This window comes from Crocuta crocuta, unplaced genomic scaffold (assembly GCF_008692635.1).
Source record: "Crocuta crocuta isolate KB4526 unplaced genomic scaffold, BGI_CrCroc_1.0 scaffold175, whole genome shotgun sequence".
NCBI lineage: Eukaryota > Metazoa > Chordata > Mammalia > Carnivora > Hyaenidae > Crocuta > Crocuta crocuta.
This window is the reverse complement of record NW_027530988.1, coordinates 2,043,059-2,066,846: the sequence shown is the minus strand read 5'-3', so window position 1 is coordinate 2,066,846 and position 23,788 is coordinate 2,043,059. Positions and strand designations below refer to the sequence as shown.

The window sequence follows — 23,788 nt, the reverse complement described above, 5'->3', positions numbered from 1 at the left end:
GCAAACAAGTTCAGAGTCTGGGAGGGCGGGTGATGAGGGTCTTCCATGTCCATGACCCCTGGGTTGGGGGGTTGTCTGCTGAGACCTGTGACTCAACCAAATTGGAACTTTTGCCCCTGGTTCTCGACAACCACCTCCACCCCTCTCCTGCTGCAAGCATATAACAGTAATAGAATCCAGCTCCCCACCAACAAACTCTACAACCACATTGGGGCTGGGGGTTCTTGTGGAAAGACAAATGCACTCTCTTAATTATCATCATTTACAATCTGGCTTCTCCTTAAATTAGAACGGGCTGGGGAGGAAAGAAGTACAAGGCCATGGATTGCGGGGACGGGCAAATCAAATTTGGGGAAACTGTTAGACACGAGAGATTGGGAATTAGGACTTTGGGGGTTAGCTCCCCCCCTACACTGGAAAAAGGCAGTTCCCTGATGACTAAAGTCTTCTTCAGGGTCTGACTAAACTGAGAACAAAAGGTGGAGGTATGCAGGGGAGGGGGAGGGCGCGCTGAAATGGACAGCGGGGACCAGAGAGACAGATAAGACGTTGCGAGAGACAGATAAGAAGTTGAGAGTTAGATCTAGAAAAGCAGTGCAACAGAAGCAGGAAAAGTGTGGGAGACAGAAAACTCGACCATCAGCGAAATCTAAGATCCCAGAACTGCATTGGTCAGCGAGAGAGGAAGGAGGTTGTGGGGGGAAGAAGGGAGGGAAAGAAAGCAAGGGAATAAAGGAGGCTGGGCAGGAATTAGGTCAGGTAGGAAGCTCCAGAACTACTAGAGACCCAAGAACTATTATAAGTTTCTGGCAGGATAAAGGAAGAAAAGCCCAGTGCTCTGCATTGTAACAGCAGTAAAGGTCCTTCTCCCCCCTCCCCAAGTCTGTGATTAATTAAAGGTCTTCCTGGGTCCTGGACACCTAACAGGTTTGTGGGAGACATGTGATGGGGATTAGATACCTATGCCACAGTGACTGTTTGGAGGCTGAGCACCTCCGGGGCTCCCCTCCACAAAGTGGGGTTGGGAGGTATAGGCCTCTCTCTAACCAACCTCTGGAATTTAGCCAGCACCACAGAAACCTCAGAATCCAACTCTTCAGCAGAACATGCAACACCCAAGTCTTGTTCTTCCCATGTCAGCCTTCCTGGTGAGGGTATCCTCTAGGGCCGGGTATCTGAAGTTTAGGAAAACCGATACCAGTTGCTTGCCAAGAAACGGACCTCAGCCGGAAAGCCTTTTTCATCAAAACGTTTATTAAATGAGTAACTGCATGCAGCCTGAGCTGTGTAGGGGCTGTTAGAGGCTTGAGCGCCTAGCTAACAACAGGATAACTGCTGCCCCTTTTGCATGTTCACAGAGCAGCTACCGTTCACAAGAGGGCCAGTCCAATGGCCTGTGGAGGAGACAAGTGTCCTAGCGCACGATTGCACTGAAGTGGAAGGGAGCCAGGGATGAGGGCACTCGGCCAACTCTTCTAGGCAGTGATCCTACGGGCTGTTCCTCCTGGTGTCCAAGCTCTTGTGCTTGGAAGGCAGATGGGGATGTGAAGGCTCTCTGGCTGGGATGACGCATGCTGGTGGGAGAGAAGGAAGCCAGAGAGAGGCTGGGAGAGGGAGACAGGAATTGCTTATTGACTTGGTAGTGGGCTCTTCAGTAGAGCACCTTTGGGTTTCAGAGCATTTTTCTGCTTCCTTTCTTCTTCCTGCAGCTTCTCCTGCTGCCTAAGCTGCCATGCCTGTAACCCGGCATCCATTTCCTGTGACAGCAGTACAACTCGTCTCTGAAACAGACAGGAAAACAGGGTGGATGACATCTGGGGTTGGGCTCGGCACATATATCCTTTCCCTCCCAGAGCAAAGGCAAAAGTTTCATCTGGAAAATGACTCTGTTGAGTGGGGGAGGGGACCAGGTCCCAGGATAGGAAGCAGGAGGAGGTACAATGGGAAGCAGAAGGGGACCAGTACTACCGCCTTGGAGTGCCCACTCCCCTCCTCCCTTCTCAAGAGTACTGTAAAACCTTGAGCTGTTAAAACCTCTGCATAGGGGACATGTTAGCTTATGTGTGCGTGCAGCTCAAGACAAGTTAAAATGTAAAGTTTTTCCCTTCAAGTACACACGGGTTGCCCTGGCTCGGGCTCTAGTGACTCACTGCAAACTTCTCCCTTTGGGCTTTTCTTCGAAGCTGGCCTTTCATTGGAGGCGCAGGGCGGCCATCTGCATAGAGAAAAGACCAGTGTTAGAGATGATGGCTGACAGCACCTTGTGAAGGCACTGGGTTGGACAAGGGAAGATCTAGTCTCTAGTTCCTCTCTTCCATTTCACACCTGTGATGGCTTTATTCTCCAAAACCCATCCCTCGGTGTTGAGGGTAAGGTATGCCCAGAATAAGCTCTGGGCATACTCCTACTCGATTTCACTTACCCCTCAATGTCCTGGAATTCACGGTCCTTTGGAAGGCTGAATTTCTTGTTTTAGCTTTAGAAACCCTCCACTCAAGCAATCTGATCACTGTTTCACTCACCATGAATCTTTGCTAAATGCCATCTCAGTCCATAATGAGACGCCCTCTTTTCCTTTCCTCTCAGCCCAGTTTTCATCCGTAGGCCCCCCCTAAAGCCCTATCTGTCCCAGAAACCATTCTGTTAACTTTTTCAACTCTGTCAAGTCTCTTTATGAAAGAAGTGCATATTGGTTATTTATTATTCAGTCTATTTGCCTTGGGACATTTATTTTAATATTGTTTTTTTTTGTTTCTTTGTTTGCTTGTTTGTTTTTGGCCTTGTTTAGCACCTCAAACCCTCTCAGAAAGGGGTAGAGCACTGAAGTATTATTAAGTTTTTAAAATGTCATGCTGTTTTCCCAGCTAGACTTTACTGGACTGCATCCCTAGGGTTTTGCTGTAGCATAGCATAGGCACAGAATCACGTAATAAAAATTCTATTAATATCTACTGACTTGATGAAAAGATGCATTATCTTACGTAAAGTAGTTTATAATGGAGCTGAAGAAAAAGGACACTTATTTTCTACAGAGTAAGAAGCAAACAGTGAAAACTCTGCCCAAAAACTTTGTGGAAACTGAGAGATACAATTAAGTAACATGCCCAAGACTACAAAGTTAGCAAGTAAAGAACCCTGAATGAAGAACCAAATCCAGAGTCTTTCCAGTATTCCATACTACTTCTGGGAGATGCTAGGCTTCCTATAGTAAATAACAAGTGGAATAAACCTTTACCATCCTCCTCAGGGTCACACTCCTATAGAAACCAATAGGGTATTAGTATTCAGGTCTCTACTGTTGAAGGGTGCCTGGCCCTTTCTCAGTTCTAGTATTAGCTTTGCTATTACCTACCTGTTTGATCACAGGAACTCTGAGGCCTCAATTTTCCCACCTGTAAACTGGAGTCCTATATAAGAAATGGGAATGGCTTCAACTTTTCTAAGATCCCTCCCTTCTAGGTCTAATATCTATTTTTTCTTTTTCTTTTTCCTTTCCTTTCCTTTTCTTTTTCTTTTCTTTGGGGGGAGGGTGAGAAATTTTTCTGAAGGGAGCCCGCCATCCTCAGTCCTCACCCTTCTACTACTGTCTTCTGAGATGTTTTAGGCCGTTTTCAAAGAGCTCTCCCCGCATTTGGTACCAAATTCTCAACAATGTACTCCCCACATAGAATGGTGAGTCTTTCTAATTTTTTAAAAATCGTCGTCCCTGAGAAACGTAAAGATCTTGTTTGTCACTCCCTCCCCCGGGGCGCCCCAAGTTGGAATTATGTTCTACCTACCCCACAAGAGCCTGTCTCGCATAGGCAGTTTAATTAACAAAATAAACAATAGGGCTGCTTCTCCCCAACTCCAAACATAAAGTTCAATACGACGTCCACTCACACACATCCCCACCTTGACCCCCTTCTCCCCCCACCTTCAGTCCAGGGAAGTTCCCTCTCGGCAAAAGTCTGACAGTTAACTGTCAGATCGGCGCTTACCCGCGTAAGACCAGTCTGGGAGCTCCGTAAGGGGTCCGTAGCCAGAGGGGTTAGCAGCCAGGCCCTGCCTGGGTGGAGAAAAACATTCCGGTGAGGATTCAGCCCAGCTTCTGGCATCCCAGGACCCCCTTAAACCAGGAACTCACTGGAGTCGCCACTGACTGCCCGCCCGAGCCGCCACGCTACTGTGCAGCCTCCGGACACCTGCTGGGAAAATAGGGTTGAGTTGGGAGAGAGGCCGTGCAGCCAACTCAGGGGTCTCAGACCTGCCCCCGCGAGCTCCCGAGCACACGGACTCCACACTCACTTACTCAAAACCAGGGTACCTAAAGCAGCCATGCTGAAGTCGCGCAGCCGGAAGTGGGCGTGGCGCCGGTGGTCATGCGCGACGCCGCAGGGGAAGTCGGAAGCCGCCATCTTGAAAGTGGTTTTCAATCAGGGCCCCACCATCTTGGGCCGTTGTACGGAAGAAAGGGGCGAAACTGCGACCCTAGTATATGGGCGAGAGCGGTTGGTCTGCGTGTGTATCGTCAGTACTGGTTATACCCTCAGTGGAAGTCGTGTCCTAGACTGAATCGTTTTGAGCTGCTCCAGCGATCTCTGCGCAGCGGTGTCTAGTGCTTTGGAATTTATGCCATTATCTTAGCGTAGTTCCCTTACTCTACCTTCTTTTGCATCACTGTAACGGGTTTTTCCTCAGCGTTAAGAGTCAAATCTCGAATGAATAAGAAAATGTGGGTTTCAGTCCTTATTTATTCAACATAATTGAAGAGCTTATATGTGGTAAGCACTGTACTAGGTGCTGGGGATTCTGCAGAACAGACGTCATCACTATTCTGACAGCGCTCCCAGTCTAGAGAGAGAAGACAATAATAATCACCTACATTACTGTAATAGTACCATTGAGATTATAGCAGGTGCACAGGGATACATGAGCACCTGGCTCTGGGGATCTCAAACAGATCAAGTTCTGGCCACTTGACACAGACAAAAATCCAAAGGCAGATAGACGGTGGTGAAACCAGAAAGGGATTTATTTCAGTGAAGCCAACACCAGGAAGACAGAGGTCAGGTGTCTTAAAGTGCTGAAAATACTTACAGGTTTATATACCTACAGTGAGCGGCAAAGGTGGAGGAGTACCTGCAGGTGGGCAGTGAAGGTCAAATCTATCATTGTCTTGCTGAGAGTCAATCATGGGTGGTGTCTTGGGGCTCAGGGCAGTGCTTATTGCTTGACAGGGTTGTTTTATTCTCCTCAGGGGTTGCTATGCCCTCGGGGTCTTCCACCTAAACCAAGAGACAGCTAAAAAGAACCTAACCAGAGAGGCGCCTGGATGGCTCAGTTGGTTAAGCATCCAACTTCAGCTCAAGTCATGATCTCCCAGTTTGTGGCTTTGAGTCCTGTGTTGGGCTCTGTGCTGACAACTCAGAGCCTGGAGCCTGCTTTGAATTCTTTGTTTCCTTCTCTCTCTGCTACTTCTCTTCTGTGCTCTCTCTCCCTGTCAAAAATAAACATTAAAAAAAAAAATTTAAGGGGTCCCTGGGTGGTTCAGTCGGTTAAGCGTCCGACTTTTGCTTAGGTCATGATCTCACGGTCCGTGGGTTCGAGCCCCGCATCGGGCTCTGTGCTGACGGCAAGCTCGGAGCCTAGAGCCTCTTTCGGATTCTGTGTGTGTGTCTCTCTCTGACCCTCCCCTGCTCATGCTCTCTCTCTCACTCTCTCAGAATAAATAAAACATTAAAAATTTTAAAAAAAATTTTTTTAAAAGTTTGAGGTCAAAATGGAGGTACCAGAAATCCTCCAAGATGAGTGTTGGCAAGTACCCTTTTGTAGCTATAACGGGAAGTTTATCTGGAGAAAGCTGTGAAAGAAGTCTTTCTTGGGGAATAGGTCTTGGAGCTAAGATTTTATTTCATTTTTGCAAGGGCTATCACCACATATTGTCTAATATAATCCTTGCATCAAGGAGGCAGGTACAGAAGTACCCTTTAACCATGGTTTCACTTTATATAGTTTTTAGTTACCTACATTCGGTTGCCCTATGGAAGCAGATACTCCTTACAAATTGTGAGAAGGTCAATAGTGGCCTAACGCGAAGTTACAGTGCCTGTATCATTCCCCTTACTTTATCTTTTCATCTACAAAAGAAATATTTGAGAAAGATCACATTCACATGATTTTTATTACAGTATATTGTTAGAATTTTTATTGTTGTTGCTAGTCTCTTACTCTGCCTAATTTTATTTAAAGATTTTTTTTTACATTTTTTAAAATATTTATTTTTGAGAGACAGAGACAGAGCACAAGTGGGGGAGGGGCAGAGAGAGAAGGAGACTTAGAATACGAAGCAGGCTCCAGACTCTGAGCTGTGAGCACAGAGCCTGACATGGGGCTCAAACCCGCAAACTGTGAGATCATGACCTGAGCCAAAGTCGGAGGCTTAATGACTGAGCCACCCAGGTGCCCCTGTGCCTAATTTTATATGAAATGTAATCATAGGTATGTCTATATAGGGTTTGGAACTACCATGGTTATAAGCATCCACTGGGGTTCTTGGAATGCATACCCTGTGGATCAGGTGGGACTACTATACTGGTAAGAGAAAACACAGACCTGTGACTCCTTCCCTCTTTTTAATCATTTATTTGTCTTGGGGAATTCATTTATCTTTAATTTTTTCATTAAAAAAAATTAGGGCCACTTGTATGGCTCAGTTGGCTGAGTGTCCAACTCTTGGTTTTGGCTGAGGTCATGATCTCACGGTTTGTGAGTTTGAGCCCTGAGTTGGACTCTGCAGATGGAGTAGAGCCTGCTTGGGAGTCCCTCTCTCCCTCGCCCAACCCCTCAAAAATAAACAAACTTAAACAAACAAACAAACAAACAAACCCTGAGGTGCCTGGGTGGCTTATTGGGTTAAGCATCAGACTTTGGCTCAGGTCATGATCTCACAGTTCGTGGGTTCCAGCCCCGCGTCAGGCTCTGTGTTGACAGCTCAGAACCTGGAGCCTGCTTCGGATTCTGTGTCTCCTTCTCTATCTCTGCCCCTTCCTTGCTCTTGCTCTGTCTCTCAAAAATAAACATTAAAAAAAAAAACCTTAATATATCACATCTTAATATTTCACATCTGAAAACATTGAAGTAAGTACAAATACTTTCTGAACGGTGAAGCTCCTACAAAAGTGCCTATTACTATGTGCTAGGCTAGACACTTAACGTGTGCTGACAGGGAGAAACTGAGGGAGTGGTGCAATGGCCTATCTGGAAGTTTATCATTTCCTTCTGTAAGACTGGGAAATTTTTCCACAGGAGGCTCTGAGCTGTGCTTTGAAAGAGGGGAAGGGTGGATCCTGGTTTAAGAAGTAAAAGCAGCTGTTTCAATAACAATAAGAATGGTATAAGCTAGGGCTGAACCAAAAGAAAGGATGGGAACAAAAGAACCTTGGCTATAAGCCAACAAATGGATCCCAAAAACCTAAGTAAGGGCAATAAGACCGTACGGAACTATTATCATCTTACATTCATACACTTCATTTTCACCTATCAAATCACTTCCATATAAATGATTTCACATGATTTTCATAATCTGTAAAGTAGATAAGACAGTCCAGGAAGCAATTGTTATACAGATTGCTTGTAGTTTTCAGAGATCAGGAAATTGAATTAAAACGTGGCTGTGGATTTATTGTTTTACAGTTGCAGCAATGACTGAATGCCACTTTCCCAAGCCTAGCTCCATACACCTTTGGCTGGTTCTGAGACAGACAGCTGAGGTAGACAGCACTATTACATAGTTTACAGTTGGCAAATCAAACAGTAAAAGCCAAGGGCTGGAAAAATAACCTTAGTGTCAACATTCAAGGTTGACAGGAAAGATGACAAGCTGGCACTACCACCGTCACTATATAAAAGAGTTGAACCAGCAATATTCTTATCTTTCAGTAGCTCAAACACTTGGAGGATACCATCAGTTTGCAAAATTATTATTTTAAAGATTTTATTCTATTATTATTTGCTACTTTTTGATTATTTATTTTCAAGAAAAAGAGAACGTGAATGAGTGGACGGTGGCAGAGAGAGAGGGGGGCAGAGGATCCAGAGTTGGCTGTGTACTGACAGCAGTGAGCTGGACATGGGGCTTGAACTCACAAACCTCGAGATCATGACCTGAGCTGAAGTCAGATGCTTAACTGACTGAGCCACCCAGGCACCCTTAAAGATTTTGTTTTGGGGTGCCTGGGTGGCTCAGTCAGTTAAGCATCCGACTTTGACTCAGGTTATGATCTCACAGTTCATTGGTTCGAGCCCTGCATCGGGCTCTGTGCTAACAGCTAGCTCAGAGCCTGGAGCCTATCTTTAGATTCTGTACCTCCCTCTTCCCTCTGACCCTCCCTTCCTCACTCTCTCTCTCTCTCAAAAAATAAATAAAATATTAAAGAAAAGAAAAGAAAAAACATGTGTTAAAAAAACTAAAAAAAAAAAGATTTTGTTTTAAAGTAATCTCTGCACCATTGTGGGGCTCAAACTCACAGCGCTGCATCAAGAGCCACATGCTCTATTGATTGAGCCAGTCAGGTGCTCTGAATTTGCAAAATTATAAAAAAGGGCACACACATTAAGGTGAACAAATAATGTGAACAATATACATTCTGCACACAGAAATGAACACATGCAATACTTTAATATCTATGGAGGTCAAGGAGCCAGAGCTGGAGAACTTTGAGGGTAGGATGGGAAGTTTAATTGGGAAAACTCAGAAATCTGGGAGGGGAAAGGTTTTTGGAAGAAAGACAAGTTCAGCCTTTGACGTGGTTAGTGTGATGTGGACAATCCGTGGGTTGTAAATAGCAGGAAATATGGTTTAGGATTTTGAGAGAGAGAGAAAGAGCACTAGTGCTGACAGCTAACATCAGCAGCATTCTCAGGGACCTCATGAACACTGTGGCAGAGGAAGGGGGTCTGGCAATTGGACAGCACTTTCTTTTTTTTAATTTTTAAATGTTTTTATTTATTTCTGAGAGAGACAGAGACAGCGTGAGCAGGGGAAGGTCAGAGAGAGGGAGATACAGAATCCGAAGCAGGCTCCAGTCTCTGAGTCAGCTGTCAGCAGAGAGCCCGACGCAGGACCCGAACCCACGAACCGTGAGATCATGACCTGAGCCGAAGTTGGACATCCAACTGACTGAGTCACCCAGGCGCCCCAGGACAGAACTTCTTAATGACTTCATTAGACTCATGAGCCACAAGAAAGTGGCTTTGTCATCCCAAACTAGATGTTCTTCAACCTCTGGACTTCATCTGGCAAAGGCTGGAATGAAGAGCAATGAGAAGCATCAGGAATCTGAGCTTCATGACTTTCCTCTCTCAAACTCCTTTGCCTTTCAAGAGCATCACAGCCTGTATTTTGGTTTTAACATTTTGCTGTCCATTTATGTTTTTGTCCAGTATGTTTATTCAAATATCCTTCTGTATATTCTGTACACAGTAACTTTTGTGCACGTGCACTGCTCTGGGAAATTAGGCGCTTTTTATTTTTATTAAAAGAAAATTTAGATTATTTATTTATTTTGAGAGAGTTAGCCAGCTTGAGCAGGGGAGGGGTAGAGAAAGAAGGAAAGAATCCCAAGCAGGCTCTGCCTGAGCTATCAGCACAGAGTCTGGATGCGTCGCTCGAATCCATGAACCCGTGAGATTATGACCTGAGCCAAAGTTGGACACTTAACTGACTGAGCCACCCAGGCACCCTTAAATTTTTAAAAAAAATTTTTAATGTTTTATTTATTTCTAGGAGAGAGAGAGAGACAGCGTGAGCAGGGGAGGGTCAGAGAGAGAGGGAGTCACAGACTCTGAAACAGGCTCCAGGCTCTGAGCTGGCAGTCAGCACAGAGCCCGACGCGGGGCTCGAACCCAACGCTTAACCGACTAAGCCACCCAGGCGCCCCTTAATTTTTTTTTCAATTAAGTAATCTCTATGCCCAACATGGGACTCAGGACCCTGATATCTGAGATCAAGAATCACTGACTAAGCCAGCCAGGCGCCCCTGGGAAACTGCTTTTTAAACCATTGAGATGAATAATGATGATATTAGAGAAAACATAAGTGAAACTGACTCGGAGTGACCAATTCCACTTCATTTTGTAACTTGTTCTTTTTACATGCCTATGGCCAAACTGAAGTTTGAAGAAGAGCAAACTATTTGGGAAGTATCTCATTTTACCTTCCTTCATTATTTTCCTCCTTAGGACCACTCAACAATTAAATTACTGTCAGCCCAGGCAAGAAATGTGGCAACTAAAGGCTACCCCTCACACAATACGTTGCTTTACATATTATTTCCGTAATACACAATTTATTGTAGCACATTCCTTTTCTTTCCCCGTGGCTGCTAAATCAGTTCGGGCTAAATTTTGTGTTAAATCATCCATCTTCAAGATGGGTAAATTATGACCTCGGCCTACACCCTTTTTTCTTGCCTCTGGCAGGTGGGATGTCTCTCAGCTGTGTGTCTTCCACCAGACTGGTCTTAAAGGTGGGTATCTCTTGGTGAATTTCTGCAGAGTGGCAATCTGGCTTTAAAAATGCCAAAGTTGGACTGTCCAAAAGGTGTACAAAAAATTGTAATATTTACAAGTCATCTTTGAGCCTTAAAACATGGTGAAGTGTTTTCAGATCCCTTTCCTTGAATTAGTTCAGCAACACCCTCTTTTGTTGGGTCCACACTGCCACTAAGACTCTTCAGAAGATGAAGCACCTTCAGAAGATGCTTTGGGCATCAGCCTCCCCGGCACCCGAGAGCGGGATATTTTTGGTTAAGTGCTGCCTCCTGGCGGCAGCTCTACTGCCCGACAGCTTCCCGGCCTGGTGGAGACCACTTTCTTGAACTGGGGATCTCGAAGCTGATGCAACAGCTTCCCCGAGGGGGCGGGGAGTTGAGACGCCCATCCGAGAGACCCCTCCCCTGGCTCCCGGCGGGCGCCGCTCCCTGCCTCCTCCCCCACCGGGCTTTGCAGTCCAGAGTCCCTCCCGAGTTTCAGCCTTGCATCTCAGGGCTGGAGGCGGGGTTGCCAGGGTTTGGGGCTCCGGTTCGACCCCCGTCGGGCAGCCAGCAGGATTGGGAGGGAGGGAAGAGGAAGCTGAGCGTCCCTGGGGCGGAGGACGAGCCTAAGGGTATCCGCACTTTCCTGTCCCACGGGCAGCTCAGCTGTGCCTGAGCGGAGAGAGGGCAGGGGAGCGGGTTGCTGACCCCTCGGTTCTCGGATCCTGGCCCTCTTCCCTGCACCCACCACACCCCCCTCCTCCAGCGCTTCCTGAAGCCAGGAAGAGGAGCAGGCTGCTTGGCCTGAGGGAAGGAAGAGAAGGGACACCCGGGTGGGGTGGGCTCTTGGTAGGTCAAGGCAGACCCCGGTTTGGCTTTCGTATCCAGACGTGGACATCGGGGGCGACCGAGCTCTTAAGAACATTGAGGGCGGGCGGCGGCTGGGTCGGGGTTTGGGAAGGCAAGGTCTCCGGGTTGCGGATACGGAAAAGCTGGGGGCCAAGGGAAAGAGTGTAAGGAAGGGAACCGGCGGGGGCGACGTTAAAGGTGGAGGGAGGAAGGCGAGGCGGGGCTGGGGGATGGGGAGTGTGGGAGAAAGGGGCAAAGGTGAGGTCGGCCTGCCGGCTGGGTGGGGGCAGAAGGGTGTGGGGCCAGGGTCACGCGGGAGGGGAGAGCTGCGGGAGGGCGCCCACTACAGGGTTGCGGTTCCACTCTTGAACTCGCCTGCGTTCTCTTGAACTTGAGCCTCGCCTCCTTCTGCCTCCTCGCCTCTGAGCGGCCGTCGCACCTTGCTCTCGCCGTGCCCAGACCGGTCAGCCTGAGCCTGGGTGTGGGGCCATGCGGCCGAGAGCTCCTGGATCCGGTAAAGCGCGTTAGGTGCGGGGCTTTTTGTTTTCCCATTAACGAAAACAGAAGTTCGTTGCAAACCATTCTAGGCCTCCCAGTAAAACTGAAAATTATGCCCTCCCACTCCTTCAACCCATTACTGTCAAAAAGAATAAATACTTCCAGATGCTCCTTGCTTGGTTTAGGAGCCAGAGGAGCGGTGGCATATAGGTGGGTCAGAAGGGCAAGTTCAAGGACGTTCCTAGAGCCCTGGCTCCTGGGAAATCAGTCCAGGAGGAACAGCATTGTTTATTCATTTGTTTATTTTCCCAGTAATTATTCTTGACTGTCTCCACGTGCCCTGCCCTGGGGATACAGGGTGAAAGACCTCTGGTGGGGTGGCGCTTACCTCCTAGTGAGGCAGGCGCCAACAAACAAAGAAACTCTGGGAGTGGTCGTGCCCTTGAAGAAAAGTCCAGCGTGGTGAAAGGATGAAGACCGGCCTCGGGAGGAAGTTGCTCCTTCACAGACTCCTCAGGGAAGGCCTATGGTGGTAGTGTGGTGGCTAAGCATAGCCTCCACTGGAGTGAGCGAAGGGATGAACCATATCGCAGGGCTGAATGTTGCAGGCAGAGGGAACAGCAATTGCGAAATCTCTGAGGGGGGAGCATATGTGTTGTGTGGCAACAGCAAGGAGGCCAGTGTGGCTTGAGTGGAGTGACAGTGCAGGGGCCAGTGCAAACAGGGCCAGCTCTAGGGCTGTCTTCCTAGGAATTCCCTCATTTACAATTCGGGCCTGACCTCAGACTGGAATTAAGGGGCAGGCCGGCTGAGCAGTGGCCTGGGTATAAAAGGGCACTAAATTATCCTCGGAGTAATTCCGACATTTGGTGCCAAAGAACTCTGATTTCTGTCTGTGTCTTGGTGAGCCGTAAGTTGGCTCCCACCCACTGACAGTCCTTGACAACTGCTTACCTGGACTGTTTGTTTCCCAAATAGTTTTACAACGTGCAGGTACAGGTAGAAGTTGCAGGGTGTGGCTCTGAGACTGGCCAGCTGGTGGGTGTCTAAAGGCAGCAGTCACCTCTGGAATTCTGCAAATGCACCCTGCGCTGTGAAGTGCTGTTCCCCCAGAGCTTTATGCTATTGCCTACAGTTTAAATGGCTTAATATGCGCACCAAGAAACTGCTTCAGAGAATTGGATGTGATGAATTCATACAGTAAGCTCTAATTTTGAATAGAAAGGAGGCTTATGGTTTTTATTCCAACAAAATTGGTATTCTCCATCTCTGCTAAGTAGACATTCACTGGGTATTTAAATGATCCTGGTCTGAAGGGGGGCCAACTCATTGGCTTGCTCAGAGTGCCAGGGCTGGCTCTTACCTGGCAACACCGGCACCCCCTGAACCAACTGGGGACCGGGACTGCGAGCGGGCTTGTTTGCAGTCAGGCGTTTGGCTGCACTCCCACAAGTAGTCTTCCTTGGCATGTCTTGCCCTACACAGGGGCTGAGTTCTGGTGCCGTGATGATGGATCCTATGCCCTCCGCAGGACCAAAGATAGATCGTATATGAGCGGGAGATGAGTAGGAGATGGAATCGGGAACAGGGGAATGGTAAAGGACACCAGGAGGGGACTGCCAGTCACTGGGAGAGCCTAAGGGCTCAGTAAACTTAGGGCAACAAGGAAGCTCAGGGGCTGAGGTGGGGAAGAGGAGGAGCTGAGACTGAGTAGAGAAGGTGCCTAGAGGCGGCAGGCGTCGTCGAAGTCCTCTGGGTCTGACCGGGCAGTCCCAGCTCCAGCCCGTCCCCTGGCCCCTCCCCGCTGCCGGCCAGAGTCACACATGTGTTTTCCTGTTTTCCATTTCGGTCCCCGTCACCCTTTGCCTTTTCTGCTCCTCGGAGTCAGCAGCTGCTGCAGTTCCAGCCTTAGCTGGCTTCCCTTCCTAGCACCTTCCCCTCCCCCGCCTCCCTCCCTGCCTGCTGGTAGCCCCTCCTCCTCGCACCTGCCCAAAGGTCACGGGACAGGTAAGAGGTGGGAGAGGAGGGACTATGGGCCGGAGGGGAAGTGCCGGAGGAGGATGGAGTGAGTCCCGAGAATTGGCCTCCTGGAGACCCAAGAGCCCGTCGTCTCCCAGGTCTGGCCCCGGCGGCCCTCTCTAGGCAGAGCCCTCTTCTGCCCAGAGACTTCAGCCCTACGCTAATGGGAGCCCTGGCCGCAGGAGTAAACAATTTCTTTCTTGTTTCACTTTTTTTTTTTTTTTAAAGGGACGATCGTAGCCTCACTGAAATATAGAAAAACAAGTGGAGAACTGGGGAGGGAGGGGCTGAACTTCCAGCTTGGGGTGATGGGGGAAATCTGGCCGCACCACAGTGTCTGTGTTTGCTGTTTCTGTTGTTAGAGGAGGAAGCACAGACCAGTTGGAGCTAGGAAGGCAGGACATGGGGTCTCTGGGGGAGAAAGTGTCTTCTCCCATTTAGCTTTTGAGCTTGACAGAGCAGCCAGGACCCTGAACTGTGTGCTGGTTCCTGGAAGAAGTAGGCTTTGGCATTGTCATTCCCGTGTGGGTTGGGGTCAGGGACCTCACTGGCTGCTTGTGCTGGGCATGGCATGCTGGGGGCCCTGTGCCCACGTTCCCCGGACCCCTGAATCTGATACTTCACCCATAGGTTATGAGTGTTGTCCTGTAACCTCCACTGGGTACTCAGAGATGACTGCACCTCAGGCAGGAAGCAGACAGGGTGCTGTGTGTCAGGAAGGCTGGTATCTACTGGGGTTCCTTGTATCTACTCTACAAGGTTCTCCTGTAAAAGCCTGGGGTGGGAGAGCCCTTTGGGAGAGATCCCGGTGGTCCCAGGCTGTCTGAATGGTGAGCCAGGCTCTCAGGCAGGAATGTGAGCTGCCGAAGACGCTGCCTTCCTACCCACAGCTGCTATGCTAAGCAGTGGTTAAGAGGGGGCATCGTTTCTCTGAAGGGCATTCTCCCCGTCCAGTTTGCAGGGACTTAGGAGTAGGATAGGGAGATTCCACTGGCAGCACTTCCTGGTGAGACCGCTAGGGTGTGCTGTCTGCTGGAGTGTGGGTTTCACCCCCCTTCCTCTGGATATCTGTCTCAAGATTCCAAGATAAAGGACTTGGCTTTTCAGATACCCCCCAGCCAGGGACTAAACCCTGCACACTGCTTTGCTACTTTCCCTCACAGTTTCCCCTTCCTTTGTCCCTCCTTCATTCCTTTCCTTTATGTTCCGCCGGGACATATGCCCACCCCCTGGTGCCAGTAAATTTGGTCTTAAAAGGCCAGGCGGGATGATGTGTTCCATGTGTTTTTATTTGCTAAGCAGTGGGCACCCTGGCAATGGCATCGCTGCCAAAAAAGACTTGTAGTCACCCCTCATCCCTGTAAAGGGATGAGAAAGGGGAGGAGCAGCCGGGAGGGAGGTAGCCTAGGCATCCGGCTGAAGGATAACAGAGGCCGTTTAATCTAATCACATCCTCCCCAGGTAATTCATTAGGGAGCCTTCTAAAGTGTTTTCCTGTCTAAGGGGAAGGCCTAGCCACCGGGCCTGTTGGAGCTGGTGGGGGGTAGGGGAGATAACACAGTGCCGGTTCAGAGCATGGGCTCTGCTGGTGAGCCTACCCGCCTCTGTCGCCAGTTTGGCACTCCCTACATGTGGCATGTCTCGGTGCCTGCCTCTTGGGGCTGCAGGCAAGCTTGGATGAGATCAGGTGTTTGGGTGCTTAGCAGTATGTCTGGCACCTGGTAAGTGGTCTATAGATGATAGCTATCATTAAGAGGAGCATTGAGGGGGCTGCTGGAGGGAAAGGACAGTCTCTGGAGGGATTCCACGTATTTGTAAGGATGGCTTAGGAGAAGCTTGATCTTCCGGAAGGCAGATCTGGCCAGAATGCAAGAAGATGTAGGGTAGAGATAGTAGGGTAGAGATAAGCCCCCCTCCCCCCACCCCGGGGATTTTTAGATCTTCATTCTTTGGTTGCAGATTAACCAAAGAGGGTCAGAAAGGGTGTGGGAAGGGGCTGACAGAGTTTAGAATGGATAGGATGTATTTCTGTTGGTAAAAGAGACCCAGAATACCAGACTGAAGTAAACTATGAACATGGAACATGTGATTTCCAAAAACTGCTCAACTTTGTACCCGGCCTGTCTATCCAGGATAACTCAACGCAATCTCAGTTCCCCATATTTTTAGGTAATTGGACTAAACTTGTATGTGGGGAAGGTGTTTATAGGCATTATTATTATTATTTCTAAGGATGAAAGGGCACATGAATGGGGAGGGGATGCAGCCAGAAGTTTGAGTCTAATTTTCTTTTTCATTGTTTTTTAAGTTTACTCATTTGAGAGAGAGAGAGAGAGAGAGAGAGAGGGAATGCGCAGGGGAGGGACAGAAAGAGAAACTCCAAAGCAGGCTTTGCAGTGCTGTCAGCACAGAGCCAGATGCGGGGCTCAAACCCATGAACCATGAAATCATGACCTGAGCCGAAATCAAGAGTCAGATGCTTAACTGACTGAGCCACGCAGGCACGCTGAGTCTCATTTCTCAACCTTGGAAGTAGATTGAGGCTTGGCTTTGGGGTCGTGGCTGGGGTCATGGCTCAAATTTGGGGGCAGCCATCCTTTGCTCCGAGGGGAAGTGTGCGGAGTTCTTCTCTTAGGCCCGTCACGAGGCATGGGGACTGCACGCAAACTTCCTCTAATGTCAGTCCGGCAACCAGCCTTTGGGGCACCCTGCGCAATCTCCCTGCCTTTCTTGTTGGGGGTGGGGGGGGAGTGGGGCTAGGGTGGGGCCTGGAGGACAGAGGCTCCTGGCTTCNCAGGGCTAGGTTCCCTAGGGCTGAAGAAACTGCACCCAGTGGACTGTCATTTCTTCTGGGCCCTCAGTCCTGGAGCAGCGCTGACAAAGGAGATTCCTGAGAGAGCGCCTTCTTATCACAGAAAGTGCTGAGCCAAGAGCTCCTAGCTGCCCCCTTTTGCAGATGTGAAAGCCAGTGAACCTTAGACTCAGACAGTTGCTTAACCCTCCTCTCTCCCTCCCTCCTCCTGTCTTGACCTCTCGATTTGATTTAAATCCATAAGCATTTGCCTGGCCTTTCCTCTTAGTGCTGGCTGAAAAGGAGGAGTGGTCAGACCACAGTTCCTGGAGGCTGTGGCTCTGGGACTGCGGGACTGCCACAGCGGGAATCTGCTGGAACCCAGGTTCCGGGAGTGAGTGTGCTTCCCCCCTCCCCTCTGCGTCCCCTTCCCCTCTTCCTCCCCTCCCCCACCCTCTGTGCTGCTTGCTCTGCACTGTCCAATCACTTCCTCTCCCCCGTGCCCCAGGCCCTAGCTCCTCTCCACTTGCCTGGCCAACCTCTCCTCTCTCCCTCCCCGCTGTCTCCCACTCTGCGGTGCGCTGGGCACCTGCTGCCGCTTTAGCTACTTGCCTCAGCTTTGGGTCTTTGGGTCCCGGCTCTCCAGCTGCAACTCCCAGGTTGGGGAGCCATCATCAGCTGCCTCCAGTCATCTCTAGGTTGGATCACGCTTCTCTCATTCATTCATCAGCCTTTCTGGGTGATGCTCCTATGCTGACATGGGGGATCGGACAGCAGGAGGCTGGAGCACTAGGGCCTGGAGAGATGTCTGGGAAGGAAAAGCGGAGAATAATCAGTCGTCTTTCTTTCAGGGAGGAGTGGGGCTGCTTGGGCTCTGCTAGGGCAGCAGACTTCGCCTTGGGCCGGTTAAGAGATGCTCCCAGGGCAGGGCGGGTTGTTGTAGGTTTCCGGGAGGAGGTCCCTGAAGCCTTTAGGTTTGCCAGAGTCCGTGCCCTTGGGGAGGAGAGAATTTTGTGAGGGCAACTACAGAGAGGCTGCTGCAAGGTTGGTTCCTAATGTTGCAGCTCAGCACAGGGAACAGGTGAAGACTGGAATTTGAAGGGAGGCAGGCTTTTTTGGTGGTGAGACTGAAATAAAACACAGGCTCAAATCAGGATGGTTATACCTGGATAGCACCAAATTGCCTCATGTCCCAGCAGACTCAGATAGAACCTTTTCTGTTTTGGAAATCTGGTGGGCAGCACCGTCCTAATGAGGAGAGATGCTGCTTTCTCTCTACGGAATGAGTGCTTTCTCTTAAAACTTCCACTTGGAAGTTGTTTTAAGGAGGCAGTTGGAGAAGAAGAGGTTAATGGGAGGTGCAAGGCCAGAGTGAGCTCTCTGAGATGGTGGACCAGATGTTGCCCATGTTGACCTCTCTAGGCAAGAGTTTTATGTAATTGCCAGCCGCCTGATGTATATCTTCATCTTTCTTCCTTAGAGGGCAATGCCAAACAGCTGGTGACGGCTTTCTTCTCCTTCCACCATGGCTGACGACACTAAATATGAAGTGGCCTCCCAGCAAGAAGGGAGTGCTTCCCCTTTGGCCGACGAAGCCACCCCGGGGTCTGAGCAGGTAAAGCTGAAGAAGGAGATCTCCCTGCTTAATGGCGTGTGCCTGATTGTGGGGAACATGATCGGCTCGGGCATCTTTGTCTCCCCCAAGGGCGTGCTCATGTACAGTGCCTCTTTTGGCCTCTCCCTGGTCATCTGGGCTGTCGGGGGCCTCTTCTCCGTCTTTGGGGCCCTTTGTTATGCGGAATTGGGCACCACCATTAAGAAATCTGGAGCCAGCTATGCCTACATCCTCGAGGCCTTTGGGGGATTTCTTGCCTTCATCCGACTGTGGACCTCGCTCCTCATCATTGAGCCCACCAGCCAGGCCATCATTGCCATCACCTTTGCCAACTACATGGTGCAGCCCATCTTCCCAAGCTGCTTTGCCCCGTATGCTGCTGGGCGCCTGCTGGCCGCTGCCTGTATCTGTAAGTGGGGCCAGGGCAGGAGGTGTGGGCTGGAGCAGCCGGGCAGAAGCTGGGATGTGAGTCCAGTAAGCCAGTGAGAAGGAGCTGGAAGGGAATGTCTCTGACAGACACTTTTGTTTTTATGTTGTTAAAAAAAAAAAAGATTTTATTTTTAAGTAATCTCTACACCCAACACGGGGCTTGAATTTACAACTCCTAGATCAAGAGTTGTATGCTCTGGGGCGCCTGGGTGGCTTAGTCGGTTAAAGCGTCCGACTTTGGCTCAGGTCATGATCTCATGGTTCGTGGATTTGAGCCCCACATCAGGCTCTGTGCTGACAGCTCAGAGCCTGGAGCCTGCTTCTGATTCTGTGTCTCCCTCTCTCTCTGCCCCTCCCGCACTCATGCTCTGTCTCTTTCTATCTCAAAAATGAATAAATGTTAAAAAAAAAAAAAAAGAGTTGTATGCTCTGCTGACTGAGCCAGCCAGGCACCCCCTCCTGTTTTTAAATTAGTGTGGGCTTTGTGTGAAAAGTCAAATGGTAGCAATGTGTAAAAACAAGCAACGATAAAGAGAACACTTTACCTCTCTCCCATTTTCTCACGAGAGCCCCATTAGCAGTTTGATTGCCCTTCCTGACTTTTTCTTGTTCCTTCAAGAAGTGTAGTTAATAAAATGTAGTTTTGTTCTGTTTTTATTATTTTTTAAGGTTTATTTTGAGAGAGTTGTTCTGCTTTTAAAACATGGGATCATAGTACACACATAATTCCACGTTTGTGCTTTATTCCCAGAATTTACCAGTGACATTTCCTACTTAGAGATCTACTTAAAAAAAAGTCATGTTACTCCATGTTAATTTGAAGGATGTATTGTTTATTTAACAAATCAGTCCTCTCTTAGTGGCCTTTTAAGCCGGTTCTAGTTTGTTCATTATATGGGTAATGCGCCACTGAATATCTTCCTGTATTTGCATGAGGTTTTCTGTGGGTTAGTTTCTTAAAACTGTCATTTCAGTCTACCCTGACTTTTGCTGTCTCATAAATAACATCTTTAAACCTATACATTCAACAAAGCCACTTTGGAGGTCTTGAGAAGCTGATCGTCTACAGCCCCATCCCTCCCCAGTGCCTCTGTTCTGGAAAAATGCCCTCCTAGCCTAAAACCTTGGAGACCCTTTCTACACCCCAATTGTGGAGAAGCTCGGAAATTCTGCCGTTTTCAGGGGCAACTCCCCCAGCAGGAGCGGCTGTGGAGTGTGGGCATTTTGTAACAGGCGCAGTTGCTCCTTGCATCAGTCCTCTCCAGTCAGCCTCGGAGCCCCTTTTCTCAAGGTTTCTCCACTGCCCCGTCTTATTCCTCAGCTTCCTCTCCAGCCTCCCCACTTTGACTGTTGTGCAGAGTCCTGGATGTCTGTGTGGGATCCCCGTGTGCTTTATGTGTCCATGCTTGTGGCTCGGAAGCCTCTTTGTATATGGAGATGTTTGCCATGCATGGTAACTATGGGGGATGGGGGAAGCACTGTCTCTTGTTACCAGAAGGAGGTTTTCCCTTGAGGTCTCAAATGTGATCTGTAATTTCTCTTGTATCATTTAGAGATGATCTGGTACGCTGAGTTACTGGAGAAACTAATTTTAGAATCTGTCAGTTTTTTTTTTTTAATGTTTTATTTATTTTTGAGAGAGAGGTAGAGACAGCGTGAGCAGGGAAGGGTCAGAGAGAGAGGGAGACAGAGAATCCGAAGACAGCCTCCAGGCTCTGAGCTAGCTGTCAGTACAGAGCCTGACACGGGGCTCGAACCCACAAACTGTGAGATCATGACCTGAGCTGAAGTCGGACGCTTAGCCGACTGAGCCACCCAGGCGCCCCAGGATCTGTCAGTCTTGAGGTGCTCTCCAGTGTGGGCATACGGTTACATACCTTGTGTGGTGTAAGGATGATTCCATCTAAGTAAAATTTCTAAGATGGCTGCATCCCTTTAAGTAGTAGAATCCTACGATTTTAACCATCTCTGTTGAAACCTCTTTAAAACCAATGATATGTCTGCCTGCCTTCATAACTTGACATTTCTTTTGGTGACTCAGTCACCACTACACATATCAATTTTTGTAGGACTATGAGGCCTTCCCAGGCCACTGGGGCGGGGATGAGTGTTGACTTCCTCAGGAGCTTCTTTAAGAAGTTCAGCAGGTTTTGGGGCGCCTGGGTGGCTTAGTCGGTTAAGCCTCCGACTTTCGCTTAGGTCATGATCTCGCGGTTCGTGGGTTCAAGCCCCGCGTCGGGCTCTGTGCTGACTGCCAGCTCAGAGCCTGGAGCCTGTTTCAGTCTGTGACTCCCTCTCTCTCTGACCCTCCCCTGCTCGCGCTGTCTCTCTCTCTGTCTCTCTCCTAGAAATAAATAAAACATTAAAAAAAAAAATTAAGAAGTTCAGCAGGTTTTATTCTTTATGAGTTTGATCTGTGCCGTCTCTGACAGCTGTTGTTCCTTGACTCTGGCCTTGGGCCTGCCTCCATCAGTCACCCCTTTTTAACTTGCTGTGTCTAATTGGGGAACAGAGATGTCTTCAAACTCTTCTACAGCTGGGTGCCCATACACAGGCACCCTTTACACCCTTGTAAAGACACATGCGAAGTAGCCACAATTATGATTTGTCTGCAGAGCTCCCCAGTTAATAAAAGATACAGTTTGGTGCACAGATTTATGGCATATATATGATGTAATTCTGATGGAGTGACAGGTGCACCAGACTTGTGTTTGAGGCTGCGTTACCCTAGGCAGGGCACAGTAACTGTTTTACTTCTGGGCTACTGTGCAGATGGAATGAAATTCAGCGAAAACCATAAATCATGACTCAGGTGTAAGGTATCGGTGATTATTATGTTTAAAATTACTCTCTCTCGGCTGCTTCCAGGACTTTGTTCTGTCTTTAATTACTTCAGAGGGACCTAGAGATCTGGAAGAAGGTTCAAAAGGGCAACCAAGATTGTAATTAAGAATTTAGGGGCGTATGATTCATTAGTTTCTTCCTTCAACTATTGTCTAATGAGCACCCAATTTATGGACATTCTGTCCGTATACTACCAATGCAGTAATATCTTGTTTAGCTTAAGATCTTGTTTCTTCTTGAGTCGTGATTTATGGTTTTCACAGCCTCACTTCATCCAGATGGTGGCCTGGAAGTAAACCATCCCTGCACTTGCCCAGTGTCCCACAGCCACTGAGCCCTCCCTCAGGCACAGGTCTGGTGCTCCTGCCACTCCACCAGAGCTGTCAAATATATGCCAAAAATGTATGCACAAAGTGAGGCCTGAGGCTGAATCTCTGAATTTAGTGAGAGAAGGGATTCAATATAGAACTTTCATTCAGGGAACATTTAGGGCATTCTCCACATTAGCTATTCCAGTTAGTGCTGGGAAGCAAAGAAGAGTAACGTATGGATTTTGCCATCCAAGAACTCCTAGTCGAGGAGGGAGACAGATATGTTAACCAATAATTGTCATGCAATATAGGAAATGTGGTGATAGAGGCACCATAGGAGAAAGCAGGACAATTTTCTTCATTTGGGGGGAGAGGGCTTAGGAGGATGTCACAGAGACCATGATGTCTAAACTGAATTTTGGAAAGATATGTAACTGTCTTCTGGGACACGTCTCACTGAGGGAACTGTGTGTGAAAAGGTGTGGCGGTGCAGACAGGCATGGAATGTTTAGAGAATTNGGGGGGGGGGGGGGGGGAGGAGAGGGTGAGAAGGTAGAGACTGGAAATGTAGCCCAAGGCCAGCTCCAAGACTGGTTTATTTGTCTAAACAGGTTACACTTTATCTGGAAAGTGGGAAGCTGTTGATTTTAAGTGGAGAAGTGAAATCAGATTTGCCTGGAAGAAGAACCCTGGGGCCAGGTGGAGTGGTTTTGGCAAGTGTGAGAGTCAGAAGGTAGGCTTACTAGGTTAAGGCACTGACACCCGAGTCCACTTGAAGGCTGGTGAGGCCTGCTCTGGGGGCAAGGCCTTTGGACCAGAGATGGGGTGGATAAAAAAGTAGTGATAAGGTAGGATTTCTAGGACTTCTGGATGGGTGTGTGTGTGGGGGGGATGTTATCAGAGGTGATGCTAAGAATTCAAGCTTGGGCAAGTGGGCAGCGATGGGGCCTCCATCGGAAATAGGGAAGGTGAGCTGAGCGATGCGAGAGGCGCATCTGGAGGCTCTGCTGGGCTGCTTATGTGGCCTTCCCGTGAGCAGCGCCTTCCTTGGGTCATCATGACCCAGAGATGACCATTGTCCCATCAACTGAGTCATACTTAAAAAAGAGACTGATGTGTAAATGATGATGGCAGCCTAGGAATGTACGATGGTGAGCATATATGTGTAACTTCTAATGACCACAAGGCGTGTAGTCACTATCACGGCTTCCTAATGCCGTAGTCCCTAGGAAGCCCTTCGAGTAATCAGGGAATTGCTCTCAGGGCATGAATCAGAGCAAAGGAAGACAGCTTTGACTACTGGAGAAAAATTTACTGAACGTGATGGGTTTTATAAAATACAGAGCTGAAAGGTAGAGCAGGGTACTCACGGTGTGGTGGAGACCGGCAGAAGTAGTTAATTATACACTTCATAATAAGTATGAGTGCTGGGAGCGGGTGGGGTGTGCCTTCCTCAGGAGATGGCTGCGCTCAACACTGAAGGATGAAATGGCATCAAGGGGTGGCCGAAGCCCCCACTTGCTGAGGCCTACAAGGTGTGCTCCATCTGGCTTCTCTCAGACCCCCTCTCCCCCTCACTCTCTCTGTGTGGCTACACCAACCTTCTTGCCTTTCCTCCAGTTTGCCGGCCTGTTCCTGCTTCGGGGGTTTTGTACTTTAATCATTCCTTCTGCTGGGAAGGCTCTTTCCCCAGAAGCCCTCCGAGCTTATCCCCTCAGTCCATTTGGGCCTTTGTACAGATATTCCCTCGCCAGAGACTTCTCCTGTCTATAATGGTCACTCTCAGTTTCCCATCCTGTTTTGTTTTTCTTTAGAGCACTGTCACCGCCGGACATGAATTATTTACTTCTTTGTTGTCTCTCTTTCCCTCTAGAGTGTAAACACCATGAGAGTAAGCACTTTGTTTTGCTCACTGCTG

General features: G+C 48.8%; 2 protein-coding genes across 13 annotated transcripts in view; one reads left to right on the top strand and one right to left on the bottom strand.

Annotated features, from left to right (window-relative positions):
* The window catches only part of SLC7A7 (solute carrier family 7 member 7), a 49,744-nt gene that overhangs the window by 5,287 nt on the left and 20,669 nt on the right, over positions 1 to 23,788 (top strand). Inside the window, exons 1-2 of one of the 5 annotated variants that reach the window (XM_077770371.1) lie at positions 13,728 to 13,868; positions 18,152 to 18,695. In XM_077770371.1, coding sequence (XP_077626497.1) covers positions 18,197 to 18,695 — 499 coding nt within the window. In that variant the 5' untranslated portion in view covers positions 13,728 to 13,868; positions 18,152 to 18,196. Of the gene's footprint in view, positions 1 to 13,727; positions 13,869 to 16,971; positions 17,066 to 17,210; positions 17,370 to 18,151; positions 18,696 to 23,788 lie in introns of those variants that run through there. The other 4 variants (XM_077770373.1, XM_077770372.1, XM_077770374.1 and 1 more) reach the window with 4 other exon arrangements.
* Positions 1,234 to 4,368, bottom strand: MRPL52 (mitochondrial ribosomal protein L52). 8 transcript variants are annotated; one of them, XM_077770361.1, is made up of 5 exons: positions 4,292 to 4,368; positions 4,127 to 4,187; positions 3,981 to 4,048; positions 2,151 to 2,215; positions 1,234 to 1,781 (listed from the first exon to the last, which is right to left on the bottom strand). In XM_077770361.1, the coding sequence occupies exons 1-5, from the start codon at positions 4,317 to 4,319 to the stop codon at positions 1,629 to 1,631; spliced, it is 375 nt and encodes a 124-aa protein (XP_077626487.1). In that variant the 5' UTR covers positions 4,320 to 4,368; the 3' UTR covers positions 1,234 to 1,628. The 8 variants fall into 8 exon arrangements, with proteins under 8 accessions (XP_077626487.1, XP_077626488.1, XP_077626489.1 ...); XM_077770362.1 differs by having other exon boundaries at positions 4,127 to 4,184; positions 4,292 to 4,340; XM_077770363.1 differs by adding an exon at positions 3,353 to 3,407 and having other exon boundaries at positions 3,981 to 4,187; positions 4,292 to 4,330.

Bases quoted from the DNA above. Each gene is read 5' to 3' on its own strand.
- MRPL52 (XM_077770363.1), bottom strand. From the start codon at position 4,097: ATGCCAGAAGCTGGGCTGAATCCTCACCGGAATGTTTTTCTCCACCCA. The intron at 2,216-3,352 runs GTAGGTAATAGC...TTCTCTATGCAG, and splicing joins GAGTTCCTGTGATCAAACAG to ATGGCCGCCCTGCGCCTCCA. The intron at 1,782-2,150 runs GTGAGTCACTAG...TGTCTGTTTCAG, and splicing joins CCCAAAGGGAGAAGTTTGCA to AGACGAGTTGTACTGCTGTC.